General features: G+C 30.9%; 2 protein-coding genes across 4 annotated transcripts; one reads left to right on the forward strand and one right to left on the reverse strand.

The window, feature by feature from the left end:
* Positions 1-725: 725 nt before the first annotated feature.
* LOC105786576 (basic leucine zipper 2) lies at positions 726-1,795 on the forward strand. 2 transcript variants are annotated; one of them, XM_012613084.2, is made up of 4 exons: positions 726-1,027; positions 1,116-1,206; positions 1,291-1,431; positions 1,513-1,795. In XM_012613084.2, exons 1-4 carry the CDS (start codon positions 765-767, stop codon positions 1,528-1,530), a joined length of 513 nt encoding a protein of 170 aa, XP_012468538.1. In that variant the 5' UTR covers positions 726-764; the 3' UTR covers positions 1,531-1,795. The 2 variants fall into 2 exon arrangements, with proteins under 2 accessions (XP_012468538.1, XP_012468537.1); XM_012613083.2 differs by having other exon boundaries at positions 1,291-1,417.
* A 715-nt stretch (positions 1,796-2,510) lies between these two features.
* LOC105786575 (putative Myb family transcription factor At1g14600) lies at positions 2,511-4,350 on the reverse strand. Of its 2 annotated transcripts, XM_012613081.1 has the most exons (6): positions 4,224-4,350; positions 3,724-3,999; positions 3,566-3,642; positions 3,456-3,492; positions 3,204-3,345; positions 2,511-3,109 (listed from the first exon to the last, which is right to left on the reverse strand). In XM_012613081.1, exons 2-6 carry the CDS (start codon positions 3,965-3,967, stop codon positions 2,623-2,625), a joined length of 987 nt encoding a protein of 328 aa, XP_012468535.1. In that variant the 5' UTR covers positions 3,968-3,999; positions 4,224-4,350; the 3' UTR covers positions 2,511-2,622. The 2 variants fall into 2 exon arrangements, with proteins under 2 accessions (XP_012468535.1, XP_012468536.1); XM_012613082.2 differs by lacking the exon at positions 4,224-4,350 and having other exon boundaries at positions 3,724-4,215.
* Positions 4,351-14,436: the final 10,086 nt, after the last annotated feature.

Raw genomic sequence — 14,436 nt, forward strand, 5'->3', positions numbered from 1 at the left:
TACGAATAATTGGATTTAAATTTTCCGAAAGAATCCAAAAAATGAAATTATAACGCATAATGCGCTGTAAGTAATAATTTCGTTTTTCAATTTTAGGTTTACAATTAAAACAATGAGACGTTTTTAGTAAAAGCTAACGTGGCATAAGATTTTATAAAATAACAAACTTTGTCCTTACCAAAACATAATTACAGATAGATTTTCGCTAATACACGGGTTAGTATTTGATACAATGGCAATGTATGATCCTGTTAATTTGATATATTTATGTATTTCAATTTTCTTTTACTTCCAACTTAAACTAATATTTTTATTTTAATTTCTTGCACATCGCATTTGTGTTGTGATTATTATTTTCAAACTTTACGTTTTATTATTTATTGTATGTTATTTTTAAATAGACATATATATTCTAATTCACTAACTGTGAATAGAATTATACACAATCAGCGCATCACATCTAAATTATTTTATATGTATATTTCTTTGTTACATATAAACTTGCCATATATTAATGATTTAACTATTTTGGAATTTATTACCAGTTATAGAGAATTTCACCTCAATATAAACCCACGTCTGTGGAACAAAGACCACACCAGCAGTCTTAGAACGTAAGTCTAAGAAACAGTACTAGGGCATTCTGCCTGGTTATTTCTTTCAAATTTTGTGGTTTTTAACTTTGTTTTTTTAAGCTAAATGATGAGATATTACTGTAGCTTTTGCTTTTTCAGGTTGCTTATTGCTCAAGGAACATAACAACAATGGATCCAAAGAATGAAACCTCCCCAAATGCTGCTGATAACCAAATGCTGAATCCCAATGCTGAAAATGAGGACCTAACTTTGCCTTTAGAGTCCATTCAGCCCCGTAGGGTCTCATTGCACAAGAGATCAGCAAGTGATTCTCTTGCCTTTGTGAAAGAACCTAATTGGCTCGCACCAAGCTCTAGTGCACAAGGGCGCTTGCTCGGCGGAGCAGCCGGTTCATCATCGGCTTCGCACATGGACCCCAAGAAGCTGAAACGGTTGCACTTGCATTCAGTATTTTGTTATCATATTAAACTACATTTAATATTTTCTTCTAACAATCATTTCTTTTTACTTGTGCTTTAGCCTGATTGCCAATAGAGCTTCCGCTCAGAAATCCCGGCTGCGCCGGGTTGAGTACGTAGACAAACTGGAAAAAAAAGCTGAGTTCCTAGAGGTTATTGAATTCACTTATTGAAAGTAAACTATTTATTAATGTTTCTTCTCTTTAGTTCGGTCCAATAATCTTGTATATTTGCAGGCCACTGTGTCGTTGGTATCTCCACGAGTGACTTCTGAACGAAAGAAACGCATGATGTTGCTGAAAGAGAATGCTGAACTGAAACAGAGAATTGAATTTTATGACAAACTACTGGAAAAGCAAGATGGTGAAGCAGCAATGGTTTTTTTCTTTTTCTTTTTTAAAAAAAAATTAAATATTAGCAAATGAGTAAGCTAAACCTATACTTTCTGGTTTTTGCAGCTGAATATAAAGCACTGAAGGAGGAGAGGGACTTGTTATCCTTCACTAATCTCCTGATCCAAGAAGGCATTTAGAAATATTTGGATTTCAAGATCCAATATTTAAAAGGAGCCAAGCCTGTTTGCTATGTTTTCGTTTTCAATTTCCAAAGTGTTGTTTCCAGTTAGCTGGACTTTTCAATTTTATTTTCAGATAATAGTTTGTATTCAAGCTAGTTCTTGAACCATCAGTATTTCTGTTTAAGTTATCATATTAATGAAATGAAGGCTCCTTTTCTAGTATATGTGCAGTAGTTACTTCTTCTTTTTTCTTAATATCTTGGATGGATCAAAATATGAATGAACAACTTCCTGAACCATTTTTGAGACAGCAAACAATGAATCACATAGGTCCCTTTTGCCCCAATTTCTTGTCCCACAACAAGACATGGAAGCGTTTTCGTTTTCTTAGCAATTTTAGAGGGCCAGGGCCCTGCCTACCCCTTGGCGCCGTCCTTAGACTCAAAGAAAGTTTAAAACTCACGAAACCCTAAGCAACCAATTCATTCGATTGTCAGCCAAGACGCTAAGTCATCTGGCATAACAAGTAGTTCTTAATAGTCAGTAAGCTTCTCTAGAAAGACTTGAGTAAACGAGGTTGCAAGACCATACACTCAGCAACCGGTGCACCTACAAGCAACCAACGACCATACACCTTCTAAACAGCCTGAACGTTGGGTGTAAATACTAAAATATGACTCTCATTTTATTATTTTGTTACTATCATCAATCTTTTTGTTGATTTAAGCATCGAAGTGTACCCTAGAACACAAGCTCCGACGTCTCTTCTAAAGCTTTGGCTTGTAAGCATGTCCAAATCCGAAATATTATCCAATATCAACTTGTAGGTCCAATCCATCACCACCAAGAAGAAACCAAAGTATGAAGCTGGAATTGCAGCCTGTCTTATTTGGACATAGTTCTAAATTCAAATTTATTGGAGAAAGAAACGATAAGACATTAAGAAAAAGGGCGATTATCAATTGGTGTAATATTAGTTCAGGACAATGAGAAAAAAAATAACCTTTCCTATTGGATAAGTACCTCAAGATCTCACTTAGAATTGTCCCATTCATATAGTCAGATCTAGAGTACTTACCCTTCTCGCATTCTTCTTAGTACAATGATCTTCTTCACTTTTCAATCTACTAAGCTTTGATGATGATGATGATGGTGAATATAATGATAGAGATAACTCACTCACTACATCGTCTTGCTCGGAATTTTGCTGCTTATCTTCCTTTGCAGTTATACGTAGCGATAGATCTAAATCGAGGTCGCAATCAAAAGTCTTTCTTTTCGTTGATTTCAAGTCTTGGCTAATCAAATTGCTATTATGAATGCTTAAACTAGTATTTTGGCTCATGGAACTTGTCTCAATTGGGCCTAATCTTGGTTGCACTTGGTTACACTTGAAATCGTAACTGGCCCAATTACTGCTGAAGATCTTCTCCGTCACCGTTCGATGCAACCCCGGTCTTGATTCATTGATGAAACTTGTGCTTGTATACGGACGGCTCATTGAGTACTCGCGGTTACCCCAGGAAGCGTCTCCATATCTTGAAAAGAAGTGAAATTTTGCGTTAATCCCATGTTTTCGTACATTCACGATGGAGATGTGAAAGATTGAATATTGATTGGTGAATTTGGTACCTGTAAAAACTACTAGAACTGTCACCTTGATGATGATGATGATGATGATGAAGATTACTATATCCTTGCAGCATGGGAAGTTGGCTGAGGTTATAAATATTTCGATCTCCACTTTCCACAAGATGCCTATGATCGCTTATGACTGCCATGGAAATAGATAGCTTTATTAAGGATTAGGGACCACCACCACCATGAAATGAACCCTAAAAAAAGTTGAACTATACATATACATATACATATACATATATATACCTTGGCCTGAATCATCAATCTTCTTGCTTCTATACATCTGATTGAAAAACATATTGTTAGGAACAAAAATTAGATGATTTTTCATTATATGTTATGGTCCAAGAAAGAACCTGTAGATGGCTCTTGACATGAGCGATGCTAAGTCCTTTAATATTCATAAGTTGAAGAACCAACTTTGGGGTAGCTCCTGAATTACCAAATAATGTTTTCTTTGTTAAAATTAAACACCAAAAATAAGAGAAGAAGATGAAGAACGGAGTTAACTCACTGTCTTGGCCACCGAGTCTTTCGACGGCGTGAACGAAACGAAGGTGAAGATCGGGTGTCCACCGTAGCCTCGGCAACTTGGATCTAACATAAGGCCTTACCGACGGCTTCTTCTCGTTCTCTTCCACCGTGCTGTTACTTGAGCTTCCTCCATTCTTAGGCCTACTTTCACCTTCATTTTCTTCACTCTCAGTCTCGGCTTTCACTGTCTTCGAACATCCGGTGCCGCTGTTCTCTTCCATCATTACAAGCTAAGCTGGCTAGTTCCCTTCTTAATCTTCAATATAAAAGAGACAAATTATGAACATGGAGGGCTTAAAAATGAAGTCCTAGCATATTGGTTAATCAAAATAAGCTTATTAATTTTGTTTTCTCTTATGGTAACACATAGAGAAAGCATAGACCCTAAGGCCTAAGCATTAAGCAAAGCTATAACTGGTTTATTGAAACAAAGAGGATGATATGAGAAACCCTAGATCTTGACAGGGAAGACAGACAAACCTGTGTGTTTTTTTTTCTTCTCTCTCTTGGGATTGGGACAAGTAAACAATAATATTTCTTCATATCCTTATATGTATATATCATCAACATCTTATACCATCCATGCCATGCTATGCATGCATGTAAGTCACGCATTGAAGTATACACCATCTATATTCATAAAATATATATATATATATATATATATATATATATATTCCAGTCATGTGATTTCTTCCATGATTTAACTTATGTACACTACATAGAAATTAAAAAATATTACCACTACAAGGAATTAATTAATTAAGGTTGACAGGTAATTTTTGTAATTTGGCACGATAAGCAAAAGATATAATAGAGATACACATATCTTACTATTTTAAGAAAATTACCACAAACTTTTCTTACATAAATTTTGAACTTGTTTTGTCGGAATGTAAATTTGAACTCTTACTTCAAAGTGGACTTTTGTTGTTATTATTTTGTCAGTTGGCTAAAATGAAAAAATAAAACTTTTGTGTTACTGATGGCCGTCAGGTTGAAATATATCCAAAGAAAAAACTCATTTTTACTTTATTTTATCCTTAATTATTCCATGATGACTGAGAATTGGTATATAACAGTTCCAAGAGTCGACAAATTACTTAATAATATTTCGAGAAATTCCTTATATAAGCTTAGGTAAATGCAATATTGTACTCAATATTTTTGGCTGTTTGTGAGCTTTTACAGTATTTCCATGGGCAGGTAATTTTTGGACCCTAAACTGTTAACATTGGCAATAGTTTTCTAAGGATTTTTTGTTGATGAATTGAGCTTATTCTTGGAGTTCTGAAGTTATTATGCTTATTTGATTTGTCACATGCATGAAGGTTTCAACTTAATGTATATTTTATATCCGTTTTACTGATTATAAATATTAATATTTTTAAAATTTGTGGTCTTTTAAGATTCGAGTTCATTTAGAAACGTAATGTATTTTATTATTACCCCAATATTTATAGGTGAAAATTAGACAATAATGGAAGTCGTGGCGTATATATGGTCAAATAATTCTAGTTTAGATCCTTCTATTGTACTTAAATTTGAAATTTAATCATTTTACTTTTGTTTGAGATAACTTAATCCTCTACTTTTTTTCTTATAACTATAGGTGTTCTCATCTATATTATAAGATCTGAACCTAGTCTTGTTCGGGTTTAATTCAAATGCTTAGAAAATAAGTTCACTCCTACTTCTTCCAAACACTTGTTAGTCCCTCTACTTTTTTTTTATAACCTCATTAATTAGTTTTGGGGACTATTTAAACTAATTAATGGTATGAAAGTAGATAAACTAAATTATGTCAAATTAAAATGTTAGTACTAAATATCCAATTTGAGCCTAGTAGAGGGATGAAAGCCGTAATTTGACCTACATATAAACAAAGCTAGAAAAACATTGTAGTTTGTGAAACAGCTGCAAATTGCAGCTGAGATTATGAACTTGCAATGGAGATAGAGCAGTTGGGAGGAATGGATATTAAATATAAGAAGGAAAGGAAAGAAAAGGAAATGAGCAGTGAGTCACGTTGAGGGAAGAGGATTGATGGGTCAGTACAGTGAGTCTCTCTCTCTCTTTGATGCATGTGTGAGAGAGAGCTCATGTGAATGTGATGCTAAGCTGTAGCTGATGCAGACCCTAACTCAGAAACATGATTATCAAATTGCCTTTCCAACGGGAATCACGGGCTCTGTTCCTCACTTTCATTCACACCCCCTCACCTTCATCACCCTTTGTTTCTAAAATCAAGGGGAGGACCATTCCAGCATGCACAAAGCATAGCACCCAACAAGGGGAAATTTTTGGTTTTTTATACTAATGCTCTTACTGAATAAGAAGAAAATAGGGCTTAAAACCATACAATATTCCATCCAATTCCATGTCTAGCAATAGGGTTTGCAGATTGTTTTTCTGTTGCAAATCCTAGGGGTTATTTGCATACATAATATAAAAAATAAAAAAAAAAACATTGAACCTTTCTATTTTGGGTTTCCATGATTTCAAGTTCCGATCATCTCAAGTTTATGTTATTCAACTTTGAGGCTTGAGTTTTTCAAATCGATAAATTATGGATTTAGATTCAAGTTTGAATCATTTCAATTTTTGTTGGTCAATCAAAGAAAATTTATTAAAAATAAAACAGACATAACCATGTTTGCAATTACAACAATACATCATAATAACAGTCAATCCTAGACCATAAACATAGTATTTCTATCTGTCTGTCTTAACCAGAGAATCCATCCAACTATGTGCTTTCAGCAAGACAAAGAGTAATTTTGACATCAAGAATCAAAGTAATATAATGATCAATAACTTTGAAAGTTTCTCCATATCTCCAAGGACGTCGAGGGAGTGATTTAGAATACCATGAAATGACAACACTTAAGTCGAAAGATTTAGAGAATAAAGCAACATTTCTACTTAATTCATTTTGATCACTTTAAATAAAAAAGAATGAAAAAAAAAAAAAAAGAAGAGAAGTTAGCTAGCTAGGCATGTAGTTGCCTTGAATGAGAAAGTAGATATAACAGTTAGGGGGAAGAGCTTTTTCATTCCTCCCACGTGTTACAGACATGGACCTCTATAGCATATATACTTAGTGGAAAATAGAATAGGGTCGATGCATTATTGTGCATTTCCCATCATTCACAGGGATCTTGCCTTACTTTCCCATTTTGAAACAAAGTATTAATTTCCCTTCATTTTTGGGAACTTATTTAATCGGTATTTTGGTTCAAGTTAATTTCGACAAGCAATGCGATTAACACAATTCGAACCCAGACTATATTTAGGACGGTGGACATCCTGACCATCAAGCCAACATATAGGGTTGATATACATTGATATTTGGTGAAGTGTTACAGTAGCTTCAGCCATTAGATTCCTACTGTCAAGTAGTTGATATAATTGCTTTGTTTTTATTTTCAATATTATCATGTTGCTAATATATTATTTGTCAAAATGGTACTCTATCTTCGATCCCTTTAAAGGTGAGGTCAGTCAATGAGAATGTAGCTAACTCAATAATACATAACCTTCTATAAAATTTGGTAGCTAGTAAATTAATAAAAATTTCATTTTCTTAGAAACGGTGTCGGATTGTCCAACAGAATCGAGGTAGCTACTGAAGAAGTTCTAAACAACAGTTTCTGTGCAGGTTGTATCCCTTTTTTAGTGGTAATTTGCCAAGTTGCAAGAGGCCCCGTGATGCCTTAATTTTATTTAATATAATTTTTACGTTTATTAACGCAAATTATTGAGATATATATATATATATATATATATATATATATATATACATTATTACAGGTAGTTATTTCGTTTTTGAATAATCGAATTTGGGTCGAGTCAATATATAATTTTAAGTCCGTTTTTTATATTCAGATCTGATCTAAAAAATGGGTTTATAATTTAGTTTAAATTCAGTCTAGATTATATTTTTTATATAAAATCGTTCATTTTTTAAATAAATCTTCGAGTTTGAGAGACCGACCGTATATCCCATTCTACAAAGATTATAGGAGTAATTTATGTTATGGTAAGGATGAAATTTTATTAAGAAGTGGTGCAGCAAACGTCAAGCATGGATTGTACTTTTTATGCTCTCTATCTTATCGTTTGTGCATATTTTAATTCTCTCATTCTTCCAGTATTGTTTGTTTTATAAATATATAGTTTAAATTTGCATGAAAATACGTGAACCTATTAATGCGGATCTGCCATCATTTGAAAACGAGGATGTTTGTCCTTTTTATCATCTAACTCTATTCTCTCTCTATATATAATTGATCAATTAGATTTTCATCCATCCATCCTAATTCATTGCATTAGGTTTAATTTATTTAAAATTCTAAAAATAAGTCGATTGAGTCTTAATTCGATTAGATAAAATTAGGAAAATTTTTAGGAGGCGAAATTAAATTGTAATTTTTACGATAGAAAAGATGCAATTTCACTATTTTAATAGACTATATCTTTATAATTTTTAAAGGATTAAATCAAATTTTATATTTTTAGGAGAGGTCAAAGTGCAATTTTACCTTTATTAATTTAAAATTTTAAAAACTTTAAAGGGGTCATATGAATTTTTTTTCATTTTAGAGGGGGTCGGGACCCTGTCAGCTCCCTAGTTTCGCCACTAATTATTAGTACAAGTAGGGGTGAGTAAAATTCGATTTGATTCGAAAAAAATTCAAATTTTGAGTTAGTCGAATCGAGTTATTCGAATTATTCGAGTCAACTCGAATAAGAAATTTCGAATTTCGAGTTAAATTTTTACAATTTGAATAACTAGAACATATTAGTATGAATACCGTTTTGGTCCTTCTCAATTTTGAAAATGAGCAAATTAGACTCTCTCTTAACAAAAATTACAAAAATATAAAAGTAATTCGAAAATAATTTTAAATATTTATAGAAATTCTAAAATTATAAGTATTTAAAAATCTAAAATATAATAAAATTTAATAAAATAATAATTTTAGAATCTAAATAAGTGATTAATGGTTCAAGTTTATCATATTAAAATATCTTTTTTATTTATTTTGCTTTAAAAAATTTCAAATATATATTGTTTCAATTTTTTGTGTTCTAACATGGAAATAGTTATATTGTACAAGATTTTAATTTAACATTATTAGTTTTTCTAATTTAACTCAAACGGTTTCACTCGATTCAATCAAAGGCTCACCCCTAGTTCGAGTTATCCGAAAATCCAAATAAAAAAAAGACAAAACCACATTGTTTTGATAAATTTATACCTTTTCTAAAGTTAAAAGTCAAAATCATCAAGTTAAAAGGTAAAACTATGTTGTTTTGATAAATGTTTACCCATTAGTCTTACTCAAAATTAATCTAAAAGCTTGTACTTCGTCTACTAGTAAAATAATCAGTCCATGTAAACGAAACATTGAGTATAAACTCGACTCGATTCAAAAAAATTCAAATTGAGTTCGGTTGCTAAAATAGGATTCGTCAACTCGACTAACTCGGAATTTTTTTACTCAATTCGACTCGACTCGATCGAATACTCACCCCTAAATACAGGAGAACGTGTGTCTAAGTGTTCTGAAACATATTATCCTCCTATTCAAGGGTTGAAGAGGGAGTATATATAGGTATGTAGTTCTATATATCTTAGCGGATGTAATAAAAATCTATAATAAAATTAACATTAAAAAATTCTTAAATTAAGTTGTATTCTTTAATTTATTATCAATGCATGAAAATATAAATTGTATAATTTAAATCAAATAAGAAAAGAAAATTTGTATATATATATATATATATAAACACTGACGTTGGTTTCCAAGAAAGTCATGAACTCGATTCATTGCACCAAGCTCATGCCTCATGGCCTTGGCATGGCAATGGGCCCTCGATATGTACATTTTCTTTGGGCATTCGGATTAATAATATATTTCTGGGTGGGGATGTTTTGGCTTCATATAGTATGTCAAATTTCTTACAATATATATCATTAAAGTAGCCTTTTCACATCAATACGTATGCTTAGTTGGGGAAAAAAATTTATGAGTATCGTCAAAAGGAATATTAATTGTCTCATTTTTATACACATAATCTGTGGATCCTACATAATGTAACAGCTTACCTATATATACTGTTCCTCTACTTATATATATATATATATATATTAATGGTCTTTGATTTTATTATTAGAATAATATTTTAAAGAATATTTGGAAACTATTTCCAAATTATTATATTGGGTTTTTGTCAAACATTAGAAACTATCATGGTCATGGAATCAAAATTTTATTCCACCTATCAAATCCATTTTTTAGTCTCATCTATTAGTTTCATTAATTGGGTTTTTACATAAAAGGTTCATGAATGCTTTTAATTATGTGTATAATGGATAGGGGAAAGGATTGTATGAAGTTGTGATTCCACGTTATCTCTATCCCTTTTAATAGGAGGCATTATTTTATGTGTATAATGATGACGTGGAATCACAGTTTCATACGATAAGGGTGATTCTTTTAATTTGGAAAGTTTTGGGCACTTTCATATGTGATGTGTAACAATAGAGATTGGGTTATGTCATTTGTATTTTTTTTTTTAAATCAAAATGTTAAATAGTAAGTTTAGTGTCTCATGCTTCAATGGGAAAATAAAATGGAGTACCTAACAATGTATCTTCATGGATTAAGAATTACATGGGATGACGGAGGAATCGTACCATCCAAGCTTTTTTTTCATGCTTTTTTCTGGAGGTCTGGAGAAAGCTGCAATCAATAGAATTGTCCTAATCCTCCCTTCCGAGTAAGTCACATTAACTAGGGCTCTATTTGACAAATTAAAAAATCAAGTGTTTAAAATTTAAGAAATAAAATATGTTTGGTATATTATTTAAAATTAAATATTAAATATGATTAGAGTATTTGATAAATGATAATATAATATTAAAAAAAAAAATGGAACATATTCTCTATTAAATGATAGGTAGGTCCCAATCTACGTATCATTTTACACATTTTTTTTGCAGATAAAAATTCTATCTACTAGTTTTCATTGTGGGTTAGTTAACGTGTTTAACAAAAACATTGAAAATATTATTTTCAATTCATTTTTAATAATTTATCAAATAGGAATATTTACAATTTAAAGTGATAAAATAAAATAAAAATCATCCCAGATATTTTTACACGTTATAAGCAATTTACTTTTGGGATTATCGAGAGAGTGATTGAACTATTCATTTCATTTAAGAAAGAAACGTTCAAATGTTTTGTATTTTCACTTTTCTATGATTTATTGTTTAGAATGATGTTATTATTATTTTAGTTTTTTAAATATTAATTTTATTATATGTTATTATCATATCTATTTTTTTTATATACAATGTCCCATTCTCAACCCTTAAATAGGAGGATAATGCGTTTCAATACATTCGAACTCACGTCCTCCTGCACTGACAACAATATCGATGTCAACCGAGCTAAAACTCAATCGACCTTATTATCTTAGTTAAATTCAAATTTTTGAATTAAAGACGAGTGAACAATCTCATTATATCTATTCTTTTTGACACAATACATAGAACTATCCATAACCCATCTCCAACCTATGAATAGGAGGATAACGCGCTTCGGTGCACTCGAACCCACGTCCTCCCGTATTGACATCAACACCCATGCCAATCGAATTCAGAGTCAATCTAGAATTAATAAAATATTTTAATTAGGTGGTGGAATCTTATTCCCATCCTCCTTTATTACTATAGCATGTTTATCTCATGGTAGCACAAGAATATTTAAAATAATAATAGTTTGAAGGGGAATATATAGGTGGAATGTGGAATTGGGAAAGATATTTGACTCGTATATAAGTAGGGCACCTAATGACCTAAATGTTTACATTTAATAGCATATTAGGTAGAACTTCCCATGGACAAGTACGACCCAATATGGTGTGAAAATTTGCCCATAATATTATAAATTTAGGTCTGACAACGACAAATATTATTATTATGAGGTTCATATTATACATAAGCAAACAATTTGACCAATATATATAGGCAAATAATCTTAATTTTCACCAAGGTCAATTCTCAATTGCATGCCCTCATTCAAAACCTTCATTAGTTTATATGTCCCAATATCGAGTTTAGGTGATGTATTTTGATATTGTGTTAATTCAATTTATCTCGACTTAAATTAAATAATATTAATATAAAATGTATTGAGCAAGTTGGGATGAGCCAAATTTGACAATTTTTTTAGAATCGGATTATTGTTCGATACAACCCATCAACACTTTGATCTATAGATATAAATAAATTTTTAATTTTTGCCGTTCAAGTTATTATTTCAAATGTAATTATTAAAAAATATTTGTACTAGAAACCAATGTTTTTGAAATCAGGTTGGTGGTTAAACTAGTCAAATTATCTATTCGCGGTCCGATCAGTTCAAAGCAAATAAATTATTAAAATTTTAAAAATTAAAAAAATTGGTTCACATAGTCCATATTAATTCGCACATTAACCGATTTTGTACCTCTCACTGGACTAATACCCCGAAAAATTCCTCATCCCATCCACCTATCTATTCATACAACCGCTAAAAACTCCTAAAATAAATTTAATTTTGAATTGAATGTTAACTGTGAAAGAAGTAGATACACTCACAACTTTCCATTCCAAGATTTAAAATAAAATGGAAATAGTTTTTTTTTTTGAATAAACATCAAAATTATATATAAATTTTGATACAATTTGAAATGTCGTACATCAACTTTAATTTGGTGTATTTATATACATAAACTTTAATTTTAATTTGATTAATTTCACTTTTTGCTAACATTATTATCTATGTGACACAATTTTCCATTAAATCATGTGTAAAGTGTTAACATGACATTTTATTAAGTTAAAAATAAACAAATAAATTAAATTATTTCCACCTGAATTAAAAAAGATAAATACACTTGCGAAAAGGGTTTCTTATTTCCTCCGGAAATTTATTTTTGTTTAATCTAACTGAAATAATTTCAATTTATTTGTTTGTTTTTAACCTAATAAATTGTGCCACGAGGTAATGGGGTTAGTGAAATGTGAAAATTGAACCAAAATTAAAATTTGATGTATACAAATGCACCAAATTAATTAAACTTGATGTATAATATTACAAATTGTATCAAAGTTCAAGTATAATTTTGATATTTATCCCTTTTTTTATCAAAGTAGAGAAAACGGGTTGTCCAAAGTTGAGATGTAAATAAAATGCATCAAATATACTCTCATGGTAGATTAGGAGATAGATTGTATTTTATTTTTTATTTAAAAAATAAGTAAATTAGTCCTTACACGATAAATTAAAGAGCAAACTGATCGTTTTTGTTAAAAATTTTATCCATTTCTACTGTTAAAAACAGGCATGGCTGACGGAATAACCAAACAATTACACGTGGTGTGCTATATGCACCTCTTACTGACATACAGGGATAAATTTTTAATAGTAAAAATAGATAAAAATCTTAACACAAAGTCCTCCGTGATATTTTTACCAATAGATAAGTAATTTGTAAATACCATATAGATGGGCCTCTTAAAGCTCAAGTAGTCTATTGACAAGGACCTTTAAAATTGAAAATATGGCTACTTAGATGGCAGAGTTCAAATTTAATTAAGTGGGCTTTAATCCATCATTTTATAGCCCACTTTTTCTTGATTGGGTTGGCAACCATATTTATTCTTAGTTTAATTTTTATATTTTAATTTATACGGCTCTTTTTTATACGATGCCTAAAATTACCCACAACCCCTCCCTAACCCATAAATAAGAAGATAATGAGCTTCAACGCACTCGAATCCACGTCCTCCTACATTGACAACAATGTTTATGCCAATGCTCTTAAGAACTTTTTTTTATTTATTTCCCTAAAACAACTCAAGAGAAATTTTACATATGATGATTGAGTCTTAACTCGATTAGCATTAAGATTGTTGTCAGTACAAGAGAACGTGAGTTCGAATATGCTAAAATACATTATCCTCCTAAGCATCGTATCAAATCAAAGTGAATAATTAAAAAATACAATTATATTTAGATTAAAGTTTATTGAAAGAAATTCTTAAAAATAATTATTTTGGCATATATCTATAGATAAGAATGTGGCTTCCAAGAAGAACAAAGTAGGATTTCCTGGCAACATGTGCATGACTTTATTTATGTTTATCCTTGACAAATGCCCAATATTTAGTTGTCTCATGTGGAATTAATGAATTGCATCTTAGTTTGATCTTCATTTTAATATTTTATAATTTAGGATATGCATCCATTTCTGCCGGCATTGAACTGTCACTAAGTATACTTGGTCATTCCTTTTCTCTGACACATTCATAACCCCATCCATTTCATTTCCCTTAAGCACCACCTCTTAATTTTATTTTATATTTATTAAATTTGATTAAAATTTTAAAAGTTATTCGGGTTAATCGATGCAAATTATATAAAAATAAAATAAATTGATTATATCTTAGAAGGACCAAAACTCTAATTTGACCATTGCATGTTATTTACTCGTACTTTGTACAAATCTTCGCGTTCTGTATCTAACAGGAGCAGCTGAAACTATGATCAACAATCGTTATTACAGTACTGTAATTGCCAATGTTTATCATTATTATTATGTCTGCTGTTTTTGGTTCTAATTTTTCTGCCAA

Source organism: Gossypium raimondii, chromosome 1, assembly GCF_025698545.1.
Source record: "Gossypium raimondii isolate GPD5lz chromosome 1, ASM2569854v1, whole genome shotgun sequence".
Classification (NCBI taxonomy): Eukaryota; Viridiplantae; Streptophyta; class Magnoliopsida; order Malvales; family Malvaceae; genus Gossypium; species Gossypium raimondii.